We start from the raw sequence: 12334 nt of genomic DNA, 5'->3' as shown, positions 1-12334 counted from the left end.
CCTAATGAAACATGACTGACTGAGTTCTTACCCTCCCCTGATGAAGTCGACAAATGTATACTCTGACTCCACTTTGAAAGACAGCAGGGTCACCTTGAAGATTGGGAGAAAGGGAAAAATATCAAGAGAACCAAGAGAGGTTACAGACAGGCTAACGGCAAACATTATACATTTACTGGACTGATAAATCACTGCTATGAGTCATCCGACGTGACACACTGACGAGTCTTACCGTCCCTGAGTTGATGTATTTCTTCTTTTTGCCTTTCTTTTTAGGATTCAACACCTTGACCATAAGAGAGGAAACATGAAACAAGCTTTTCAGAACACATTATATAGTCTTTCCTCATATTTCTAAGCTAATATGAACAGGTGGCGATTTAATACTGTCCTCAAATAAAGGCTGGAATTCATAACACAAGGAATATTACTTCATGAATAATATATAACACTGAAGGAACTAGTGTGTTGTTCCTAAAGCACTGCTGTGTTTTTAATACCATCGACACAATCAACAAAAAATAGGTTTTGGAGAAAATCTTTGTTATTTTGTGACCAAAGTGAAACTTCTTGTTGCACTCTGTCTTTTTTTTCTTTTCATTTTTTTACCTCATAGACATTGAACTGGCTTTGGCCTCGGGATAGTTCTCTGTAGCTTGTGGTGAATTCTCCAATAAAGTCATGACTGGAAGGGAGAATGAGATAAAGATAACAAATAAAAAGAAAACAGATATTGTTGTATCTGTAACATGACTTTCTATTCTTTTTGACAAAAAATTATAGTCCTTTTGTTCAACAACATGGTGTCCGAATATTTTCTTTCTTTTTAAGCTGTGAAATACAAAATATAATATAAATATATAAAAAATATAAATAGAAAGGGTCCACTTAAAGGGAACCCGACTATTATGACAAGAACTCTAAATATGTTACAAATTATCTCCACCACATAAAAACATACTTAAGAATAACTAAAATTTTTTTGTTGTTATTCATTAAATCTTTGTTGTTTAAAACTATTTTGGAGCCGTGGGAGCGGCCATGTTTTTTCGCACGCAATGCATTCTGGGACGATGACGTGTATTGGTTGTTAGCAGTATAAGTTCAGCTAACCTGTTTTGTTTTTCATAGTGTAGCAATGGTGTCAATTAAGTTGTCTATTAGTGACCTGGTTACGACTTGGTAGACCAGCACTATCTAGTCTTTGAGTCTGATGTTATTAGCATTCTTAGCAAACTCCGCTGCAAAAGTCAAATGATCACTGCAGCATTACTGAGAGTTGAAAAACTGTCTAAATTTGTTCATCTGTGATAAAATGATCAGTGTGGCTGCTCTGCCAGGTGTAACAATTAAGTTTAACATCCAGGCATCCATGAAAACAGAATTTATGACATTTAACTGAGTTAGAAGTTAGCAGGAAGTTAGCTCGCTAGCTTCCATCTAAATACATCTAAATATAATATTGTAAAGGTAAACACAGATGCCATGGGAGCTCTTGATTAACACTCCTCGTTTATTACTCATCACCACACAACTGAACAGTTTTCCCTCCAAAACACAGCAACAACACTTCCTGAGAACTGGGTGTGAGTGCAGCCCTCCAGTGGTCCACCATACATGCCCCCCCGAACACCCACTAGGGTCATCCCCTAGTCCAAAGCCCTTGCTTTAATCAAATGTCCAGAACGGCTGAACCTGGAAAACTGGCTGTGGGGAAACGAGCAAGAGGACCAGGCTGGCATGGGCAGTCAGGAAAAGCTGAAGATAGCTCGGGCCCGCCAGGTGGGGGGGGGGGCTCTCCCAAAGGAATAAGCAGAGTTGTGCAGTCGAGTGGAAGGCGGATGGCCATGGCGGGGGGTCTGGGCCTGCACCACTGGATCATCCAGAAGAACATGTGCCGGTTTAAGTCTGTCAATGGAAACAGCCTCCACACGGGTCTGTCCTCCAGTACAAGGTCAGTTTACGCATACTGGAGGTCAAGGACGTCCGGGTCAGCACACTGGTCAGCGGCCGTAACGTCAAAGTCTATGCCAACATAAACGGGAGAAACCAGCACGCGGGACAGACAGTCAGCCACACAGTTGGACTTACCAGCCACGTGCTGAATATCTGTTGTAAACTAAGAAATGGCAGCCAACTGGTGCTGCTGGCGCCCACTCCACAGAGAAGAGACCTTGGACATCGCAAATGTCAAGGGTTTATGATCGACGAACGCGGTAAAGCTCCGACCCCCCCCCCCCCAAAAAAAAGCGGAAATGCCGCGTCGCGAGGTGCAGGGCCAGCAACTCCCTGTCAAAAATACTATATTTGCGCTCACTGTCCCTGAGCGTGCGACTGAAAAAAGCGAGCAGCTGCCAGACACCGGAGACCCGCTGTTCTAACACCGCACCCACCGCCACGTCTGACACGTCGGTGGTCAACGCAATCTCCGCCGACGGAAACGGGTGGGGCAGCAGGGCGGCGTTAGCCAGCAGGGACTTGGCCCCAGAAAATGCCTGGATGCGTTCAGGGAGCCAATCAACCGGGTCCTTAGCTGTTTTACTTTAAGGCAGCATAGAGTGGCTGCAGCAGGTGCACAGCTCTGGGGAGAAAGTGGTTGTAGACCCCCCAAGAACTCCCGCAGCGCTTTAACCGACGTGGGACGTGGAAAAGCCGAAACATGCATGAGTGTGTGTCTCACTATGGGAACGCCTCCTGCATGACCTCATCAGAAGCTCAAATACCATTACGCCAGCCCTTACAGGCTGGCTAAGTGACACCCATGTCAGGAGGAGCTAGTGCCTCCCTATATAATAGGCTGACATAGCGTCAGATGTCATTCAAAACAAGCCCACCTCTTCCTCTTCCTCACTTCCATAGCAAGGAGGGCGGTCTGGTGAGACACTCACTCATGCTACTCAGAGAACCGGGGTTATATACATAACCTTAAGTTCTCTTTCATAGCATTCGTTTCTTGTCTCACTACGGGAGGAATACTGACTCCTGGATTGCCAGACATGCCTGTTAAGAAGACAACTGTCCCCAACAGCACTTCACAGGGGAAGAACCTGCACTGAGGACTGAATGCGCTTGGTTAGGTGCTGTTACATCTAACGTGTCAAATGTGTGAGGTGAGGCCCAGCATGCAGCTGCACACACCTCCTGAATAGAAACTCCCCTAAAGAGAGCCCATGAGGTTGTCATACCTCTAGTTGAATGTGCACGCAAGCCAGCAGGGGGCTGAAGACCCCTGCTAGTATAGGCCTGGGCAATTGCTCCTACTATCCAATGGGAGAGGCGCTGTTTAGACGCAGGCTTTCCCTTATGTGGTTTAGCCCAGGACATGAAAAGCTTTTCACTTTGTCCGACACTCTGGGTTCTGTCCATATAAACGCGCATTGCACGGACTGGACACAAGGTATGCAGCCGCTGTTGCTCCTCTGAGGAGAAAGGCGGTGGGTGAAAGGCCGGCACGTCTGTAGGGGAACATGTGCCAACAACCTTTGGGATAAAGGCGAGGTTTAGCTGCATACTGACCCTCGTATTATCCGAGGACAACTGAATGCATGACTGATGCACTGAGAGAGCGTGGATCTCTCCTACATGCTTAGCTGAAGCTAAAGCAATTAATAGAGCCGTCTTCAAGGACAGAAATTTTAACTCAACCTGTTCCAGGGGTTCAAATGGGCAACAGGAGAGCGCAGCTAATACTGTGGGAAGGTCCCACAATGGAGCCAGTGGCCTAGATGTAGGCAATTTACACCGTGCACCCTTCATGAAACGGCATATTAAGGGATGCTGGCCAACAGTCTTCCCCTCAAAACCAATATGGCAGGCTGAAATTGCTGCCAAATACACCTTGATGGTGGAGAAGGCTTTACCCTTATCACTCAGGGCCTGAAGAAATGACAGAATCACAGCCACAGAGCACTGAAAAGGGATGGCCTGTGATTCTACACACCAGCTTTCAAACACATGCCACTTGTGCTCATATAGCATCCTAGTAGACGATGCTCTAGAACAGGGGTGTCAAACTCAGTTTGTGGGGATAGGTTAGTTGATTAATCCAAATTGCCCATAGGTGTGAATGCGGGTGTGAATGTGAGTGCGAATGGTTGTCTGTTTCTGTGTGTTAGCCCTGCGACAGACTGGCGACCTGTCCAGGGTGTACCCCGCCTCTCGCCCCATGACAGCTGGAATAGGCTCCAGCGCCCCCCGCAACCCTGGAAAAGGACAAGCGGAAGCGAATGGATGGATGGATGGTGCTTAAGGAAAACATTTGGCGTATTTTAGTACCACATATGTGTTATTGAAAGCACAGTACATATTTTAGCGCAAACATGTCTTAATAGCCGGGGTTCCCTTTAACCAATGTGAAGGATTGCATGGATCTTCCTTTTGTTGTCTTGTATTACAAACTTATACAAAATAGTTGCAATTAAGTTGCACTAATTTAAAGAGAAGTGCATCCTTTTCAGCTTCTATGATGTGGTATTTCTCACACATTAAACTATCGCAGATACCAAAAGGCGAGAGGCGGGGTACACCCTGGACAGGTCACTAATCTGACACAGGGCTAACACATAGAGAAAGACAGCCATTCATACCTATGGGCAATTTAGAATCACCAGTCAATCTAACCCCACTAACTGCATGTCTTTGGACTGTGGGAGGAAGTGGAGAGAACTCCCACAAACACAGGCAGAACATGCAAATTCCACAGAGAAAGACCTGGCCAGATGACGGAGTCAAACTCAGGACCTTCTTGCTGTGAGGCAACAGCCCTAACTACCGCACCACTGAGCTGCTCCGAATTAAATCAGCTGTAGATATTTAATTTAACTAGGCTTTATTTACCTTTTAAACCTTGCTGTCCTGTGCTTTAGATCACAAAGATTCAAATTAGACAAACAAGTGTCCTCAGTTGTGAAAACGAGTTTTTACCAGCTACGCTAAATCTCCAAGGCAAGGCCCCATATTCCACATAAAGACCTTGGACAGCTTATCCATGCCTTTATTACTTCGAGACTAGACTATTGCAATTCTCTGTGCATGGGCCTCCAATTCTCTCTCCTCCAGCGTTTGCAATTAGTTCAAAATGCCACAACACGCCTCTTAACTGGCACCAGAAGGCATGATCACATCACCCTGTTCTAGCCAATCTACACTGGCTCCCTGTTAAATACCGTATTGTTTTTAAAATCCTTTTGTATACTTTTAAAAATGGCGCCCAGTTACCTAACAGACTTTCTCGACGTGTATAGCCCCAACAGAGCACTCAGATCCTCTAATGGCTCTAACTTTTGTGATGTGTGGCTCGTTAGTCAGTGTCTGTTTGCATTTTGAAAAAGTGTCTAGCCTCAAAGCACTCCCTTTCTTTGTCCCTGTCACAATGACACGTCATTGGTCGATAGAGATATTTAAGAGATATTTTATCCAAAAATGTATTATGCGTATATATTTGTCATTGTTATGTTTATGTTTTGACAAAACAGAATACTGTGTCAAAGCCTAAAAGGGAAACTGAGTAAAAATGCATCAGAATTACAGCCTGATGAAGACAAACATTTCCTTCAGGTTTACTTTTTTCTCACAAAACGTGAAAAGAGAGACAGAAGATAGAACAGACTGAAAACTTATTTTCAGAATAAAATTTGTGGAACAGCAACATGAGGTCAGACAGCCTGAAAACCCCCACAAGATATCTGCAAATTAAGCCCCACATGTATGAGGGCTCCTACTGTAGCCAGCATCTGTGATGAGACGCAGAAGCCATGTATAACCTGACCTCCTACCCACTTAGCTGCAACCTTTCACTCACAAGATTTCATTCATTGCCCAGTGTGTGCCAAGCAGGTGGAGCTCTTCACTTGTTCTAATAAAATGCCTTGGGTCAGAAAGAATAATGTGTGACATTTCAGAGACTACGTGTGGAGCTGAAAATTAAAGCAAGGAAAAGGAGAGTCACACCGAGTGAGAACACGTACCTCCCATCCCTGTCCCAGTCGTAAACGTCCACCTTGACTGTCCTGGAGGGAGGTGAGACAAGGAAGCCAAGGTGAGATAGACATAGGTGAGATTTACAGAAGATAAGCGGGAGTGTGAGGGTGAGAAAGTGAAATGGCAGGAAGACAATAGAGAGAGACTGTCAGAAAGTTGAGTAAGTTAACTTTTCTTCAAAAGATGTTTCACATTATGAAATCAATTAAAATAATGGTGACCCTAAAGTTATACAGTTTGTCATGTCAAAAATTATATAATTATATAATATATAAAAATTCATTTAATAATGAAAATAATGGAAAAAATAATATGTATAATGGATTATATATTTGAAATAAGACAACTTTAAAAAACATCCTTAAAGTCGGTGCTATGACTCAGATTCTTTCAGCCGTGCAATCATCCACGTGACTGTGTGCGCTGTGCTTTAGGCACAAGTATGAGGGGGACTCGTGTTACCCTTTTCCTGTACAGGTTGATTGCCTGTGTGACATGCAGGTCCAGTTTTCTGTGACTTAAACAGCTACTGTGTAAGAAGTAATTAAATGTAATTAAATTTAATACATTTATATGTTACACAGCAGAAATTTGTATTTGTTTTATAGTCGGTTTTATTGTGATTTTAGTGTTTATTTTTGAGTTTTTTACTTTGATATTTGTATTGCGTTTCTTGGACAATTTTATTGTGGGATTTTTAGTGTAAAAAGTATTTATGCCTGTTTTCTTCCTCAGGGAATAAACTTTCTTTGATTAGACCTACTCAGTCTCTGTGCCCTGGTTTTCTGATACACATACTCCTCGTATTTAAAGAACCTCCTTTAGGCCCACCAGCTTTAGTGTCTAAACAAACAGCACCAAATCTCAACAGTAGTCCGCTCAACGTGCTTTATTTTGTACAGTAAAGACCCTACAAGATTTGAGACAAAGCCCCAACAATCAGATGATATCCTTGCTGATAGGAGTTTATTTAGGCTACGTTCACACTAATGCATTTTCATTTGAAAGCGCATCGTTTTCTCTCCGTTTTGACCTCCCCTCCACACTGAGACGGCGCTTTCCTCAAGGAAAAAGGCAGCGTTTTGAAAACGCTGCCTTTTTCCTCAAGGAAAAAGGCAGCGTTTTGAAAACGCTCTCGAAAACGCACACATTTCAAAACGCAGCTGTCCCGTTGCAGTGTGGACACACGAAAACGCAGACTTTCTAAAACGATGACGTATTTTAGTCATGTGATGCAGTCATGTGACCAAATAAACAAAGATAGTGGAGTACCTTATCAGCGGTTGTTTTGATTGCTCTCAATTTTGACTGCCCTAAAAAAGATGGATATCAGTTTGTACATGCTCCAGATAGCTTTTCTTTAAATTCTTTAATTCTCACTCGCTTTTGCAGCTTTGTACTTTTGTGTTACTCGTAGCAACAACTCCACCTCATTGTTATGTCTGATCATGGCAGCCCAATAACAGGCCCTAAGCACCAGCCATAGAGGCAGGAATATACCAAAGCCAACAAGTCCGTCCAAAGGTGCCCTAGAGACTATCCACCATATAGTAGCAGAACGTAAGATGCAAAGAACAGTATACACTATATGGACTAGAAGTCCCAAATACCCAATACAAGACACCACCAAAGGAGGTGGAGAACAATAAGGTCCTATGGCACCAAAAGTTCCAGACAGACAAGCAGCTGCTGGCAAACTAACCAGACAGTAGTGCAGGGGTGTCGAACTCGACGCCTCGAGGGCCGGTGTCCTGCAGGCTTTAGATCTCACCCTGGGTCAACACACCTGAATCACATGATTAGTTCCTTACCAGGCCTCTGGAGAACTTCAAGGCATGTTGAGGAGGTAATTTAGCGATTTAAATCAGCTGTGCTGGATCAAGGACACATCTAAAACCTGCAGGACACCGGCCCTTGGGGCCTGGAGTTTGACACCCCTGTAGCAGTGGGTGACAAGGAGCAGAAGACAAAATATTGTGATAGATATGGCAAACCCAACAGACAGCAACATCAGGAAGGAGGACAAGAAAATAGAGAAGGAACAACTGGAGCAGATGTGGAAAGTAAAGTCCAAAGCAGTCACGGTGGTAACAGGAGTTGTAACCCTGATACTGGAAGAGCAGCTCCAGCAGAATCCGAGTGTATAAGAAGTCTCTGTGCAGAACAACACAGTCCTAGGTTCACCTAAGATACTGCGAAGAACCCTCAAAAATCCAGGACTCAAAATTTAGCATCACACACATACCCCCCACACATTCATCCTAGCCATTATTAACAGTAGTCTGACCTCTAGTGTGGTGCCAAAATTTTTTTAAAGATGCTATTGTGCAACCCTTTTCTTAACCCTTTTTTTGTCGGGCCTGTCTCCAAGCTACCTTTGTTGTCTAAACTCCTTTAAATTTTTGTCTACACTCAATTTAAGTCCTTCCTGTACGAATATGAAATTCTGGAAGTGTTCCAATCTTGTTTTAAAACTCACCACAGCACTGAATCTGCTCTATTAAGAGTCTGGTGATTATGTGCTACTTGTGCTGGTGTTCGCTCTGTGTTGTAGCCTCCTGATGACAGACACTTTGTGCTCCAGTGGATGATGAGAGGCATCCCCACAGATACAGCAGCCATGGAAGCAGAAGAATATCCTATCAAGAAGGCCCTGAGTAAATGTGGTTATCCCAACTGGACATTCACTTCAGGTGCGAAGAAAGACAACTACTGTCTAAGGGAAAATCCTTAGTAATCCCTTATTTGTTGATTGATTTAGGCTTAGATGTACATACTGTTCGTGTGTGTTTGCTGCTTATTACTTCTGCATTAGTCTCAATAACACCAGCACTGGCCCGACACTGAGTTCACGGCCGACTGCTGGCATTATTCTGACCACCACAGAGTTCAGCTTTATACAGGATTCAGTATGAATATGGAAAGACAAACCTCAAATCTTCAATTTGAAGGCAGACCCAGTTTAAGAAAGAAGATGTTTCTGCAGTCCTGATGAGTACACGTGAACCTTCAGACGTTCTATGCTTTTCATGGATGAAGTCATGGAACTTCTCAATTATACCTTGTATTATTTTTCATTGTACTTTACGTCAGGCATTACAAATCCAACGAAGTGTGTAGAAACGTTAAGTTGTACAGTATCTTTTAAGTGTAAGTATTTCCATTAATTCTTTTTTAGACTATAAAATAAGTGAAAAACAACACAAACAACTAATGTGGTCTTTTGCACAATTCTATGTAAAATCCTAGATGAACTTTCTGAAAGATTACTGTTTATCCCATAAAGAAAAATATGCTACAAATAGATGAATAAGAAGCTGATATAGAAACTACAACAAAAAATTGACTAATTTGGGATATATGAGTGATTCATATTCACTGTGTGCCTCTAACATCAGAGTGAATGTAAGTTCTCATATTGTAAATGTTGTATTAAAAAAATATAGCTGCATATTTTTTATAGCTGAAAAATATATTTTTTATATTTTTTACAGCTATATTTTTTATAGTGGAAACATGAAATTTCCACTATAAATATTTTTCCAGATAAGAATGTCAAAAACTTACATGTGGATGACAAGTATATTTTTGTGGTGATGTTTTTCCAATGGTCAGAGGTGGCTTATGTAATTAGAAAAAAGTAAAGAAATAAGAAACTTCAAACTACTAGTACAGTCGAAAATGTAATGAGTACTTGGTTGGGGCTCCTTCACCCTCCTTCAGCTCATCTATATTTCTAGGTTGGGTTTTTTCTTATCTTCCTCCTCACAATACCTCTATGGGTTTAAGGTTAGGGACGCTGGTTGTCCAATAAAGCACAGTATGTCATGAGACTATGGCAGCAGACAGTGAGGAAAGAGGATAAGGACCCAAATGCATACATGTACAGGCAGTAGTGGGTTTTAACAAAACATGAGCCATTTATTAAAAGCTGAATGAAAATACTAGCAAGACTGGGACAGGGAACCCTGAAACATGGACAAGAGAAGCAGACGTCCTGATAAGAGACAAAGAGAAAACAGACAAAATATATACACACACGAGGGTGATTAGGGAGAATGGAAGCACACTGGAAACACAGCTGGAAAGACTTGACAAAGACACAGGGAAAGCAAAACTAGCATTGACACTGTAGCTGCATCACATTTCCATGATATAACCAAATTCTGACTAGCAGACTGTGACCTGGACATAGTGTAGGTGGCAAAAGTCTGTGACAAATTAGCCTGCACAGCAACAGACGTGTGCAGATCAACGATGGATAATATGGAGAGCAGGAGAGAGTACGACCATGCAGCGTTTAAAGCTTGGAAGTACTCACATTACTTTGAGTTTGATTCTGTAAAAAATTACAAAAACATCAGCGTCTGCTGTTCACTCTGCGTGGGAAGAAAACTTCTTTCTACAGCGAAAAATTAAACTTCAAATCTGAGCGAGCTCCGAGCACGCTGCCACGGGAATGTGACATTCACAGAGAAACCCTCGGATCCTCCCACTGACATGACCGCTGTGGCACCGGACAAACCTCCACCCGCCCCACTCCTGCTAAACAGGTGACAACAGATTTAAGAGACAGGACTCAGTGCTGCTGAATCTTTGCTTTTATTTATTTTTTGCTGTGTTTTACTTGCATCTATTTGAAAAAGTGTAAACACAAAACTTTATTTTATTTTATAAGCCGGAAACTGCAGGAAATAGGTTTAAATGTTAAACACATTTCTTCCAGTCAGAAACTGCTGCATATAATTAAATTTTTGCTTGATGCAATGTGCATGAAGTTAAAAGATTAAAACTAATAAAACAATTTTTAAAAACAGACTTTTTCATTTGATTCAGTTTAATATGATGGATTACGCAGAAAAAATAGAATTGGGCTGAAAGATCTGTTGCTTTATTACTTATTCAGGTTGTATTCATGTTTTTAAAAAGTACCTAAGTAATAAAGTGACTAATTACTTTTGAAAATAAGTCATCAGTAAAGTAATGGGATTACTTTTTGGAGCAGTAATCAGTAATTAGTAACTAATTATTATTTTCAAGTAACTTGACCAACACTGGTAAAGACACATATCAAAGAGGTGAGAGCTGTTTTTTGTTCGACTACAAATTAGTAGCAAATTAAATTTGAAGTAGTAGCTGTCGGGTTTTTGTCTTTATTTTTATTTTTATTTATTTTTTATTTTTTTTTGCAGTAGCTGACCCTGTGTTAGCTCAGTATAAACCTTTATATTTGATAGCATAATGTCGTACGAAGAAGTAAAGATTGTTATTAAACAGAAAAGATTTAAAATAAGAAAGTAATCAGTGCACTGTTCTCTCACCTGTCATAGTCTCCATTACAAAGCGCTCGAACAGGAATAGTAAATGACTGCCACACAGGATTTAGGTTGTTTTTGATCACCTCAGTCTTGTGGCAGATCGTAAACCTGCAAACAAAAGGAGACATCTCAACACAGATGAAATGTCAGAGTTTTTTTTTTTTTTCATGAGACACATGTTGGTGGGCTCTAGGATTGACAGGAAATAGTGAACAAAATGTATCCCTGGATACCACATATCCCTGGTTAAATAACGACATTTGGTAAGGCTTCATGCTACTCATCATCTAAATGAAATGTAACATTAGACACCAGAAACAGTCCAGAGTAAACAGAACGTTTTTATCCTGAACTATATTTTTGAAATACTTAAAACTTAAACGAAGTACAAATTAAAACATTCTACTTTAGTGTAGAGAAAATCTATAACTACTTCTTCCTTCTGAAGAGTTAGTACCTTTCACTCTCCTCGTGGGACTGGATCCAAAAGACAAATGTGTTAGCATTTTTTTTTTACTCACCGGCAGTAATAAGGCCAGAACTGGAACAGAGGAGCAGCGCTTTTCTTTAGATAACTATAGCTAACAGATTGACTGCATATCAGAGGATATACAGTTTCTCTAACAATTCACACATTCCAAACAAAAACACTCACGTGCCATCCTCGTTGCTCCGGTAGAAGACAAGGAAAGGATCAGACTTGCCAAAGAAATCCTTTTTATCCAGCTTGTTTGCACAAAACTGCATAGTGGCTATGTCCTAGGAAAACAAGAACAGTTTCTTTCAGAATCCTGTCTATCTTCAAGTTTATTTTTTAAGAATGAACTTATGAATTTTTGAACATAATTTGACAATAAGTACTTAAAAGAGGCTGTTGTCTAGCAAACTGTAATATCCGTAGACAAAAAGTCTATTGAGCACATGACTCAAACCCAACAAGAACTTTACCTAGTGGCAACAGGATATAACACAGAGCCATTTGTAATAATAATAATGGATTGCAGTTATATAGCGCTTTTCAAAGCACTTTACAATTC

At 41.4% G+C, this 12334-nt stretch overlaps 1 protein-coding gene across 1 annotated transcript in view; it reads right to left on the bottom strand.

Moving 5' to 3' along the window:
* The window catches only part of LOC102782854 (copine-9-like), a 213195-nt gene that overhangs the window by 65115 nt on the left and 135746 nt on the right, over nt 1–12334 (bottom strand). The window contains exons 9-14 of the mRNA XM_087840463.1: nt 11953–12056; nt 11301–11405; nt 5967–6008; nt 610–685; nt 233–286; nt 32–93 (exon numbers count right to left, since the gene is read on the bottom strand). Coding sequence (XP_087696589.1) covers nt 32–93; nt 233–286; nt 610–685; nt 5967–6008; nt 11301–11405; nt 11953–12056 — 443 coding nt within the window. The remainder of the gene's footprint in view (nt 1–31; nt 94–232; nt 287–609; nt 686–5966; nt 6009–11300; nt 11406–11952; nt 12057–12334) is intronic.

Source organism: Neolamprologus brichardi, chromosome 5, assembly GCF_056152115.1.
Source record: "Neolamprologus brichardi isolate AB-2024 chromosome 5, ASM5615211v1, whole genome shotgun sequence".
Classification (NCBI taxonomy): Eukaryota; Metazoa; Chordata; class Actinopteri; order Cichliformes; family Cichlidae; genus Neolamprologus; species Neolamprologus brichardi.
This window is presented reverse-complemented; position numbering and strand designations above follow the sequence as displayed.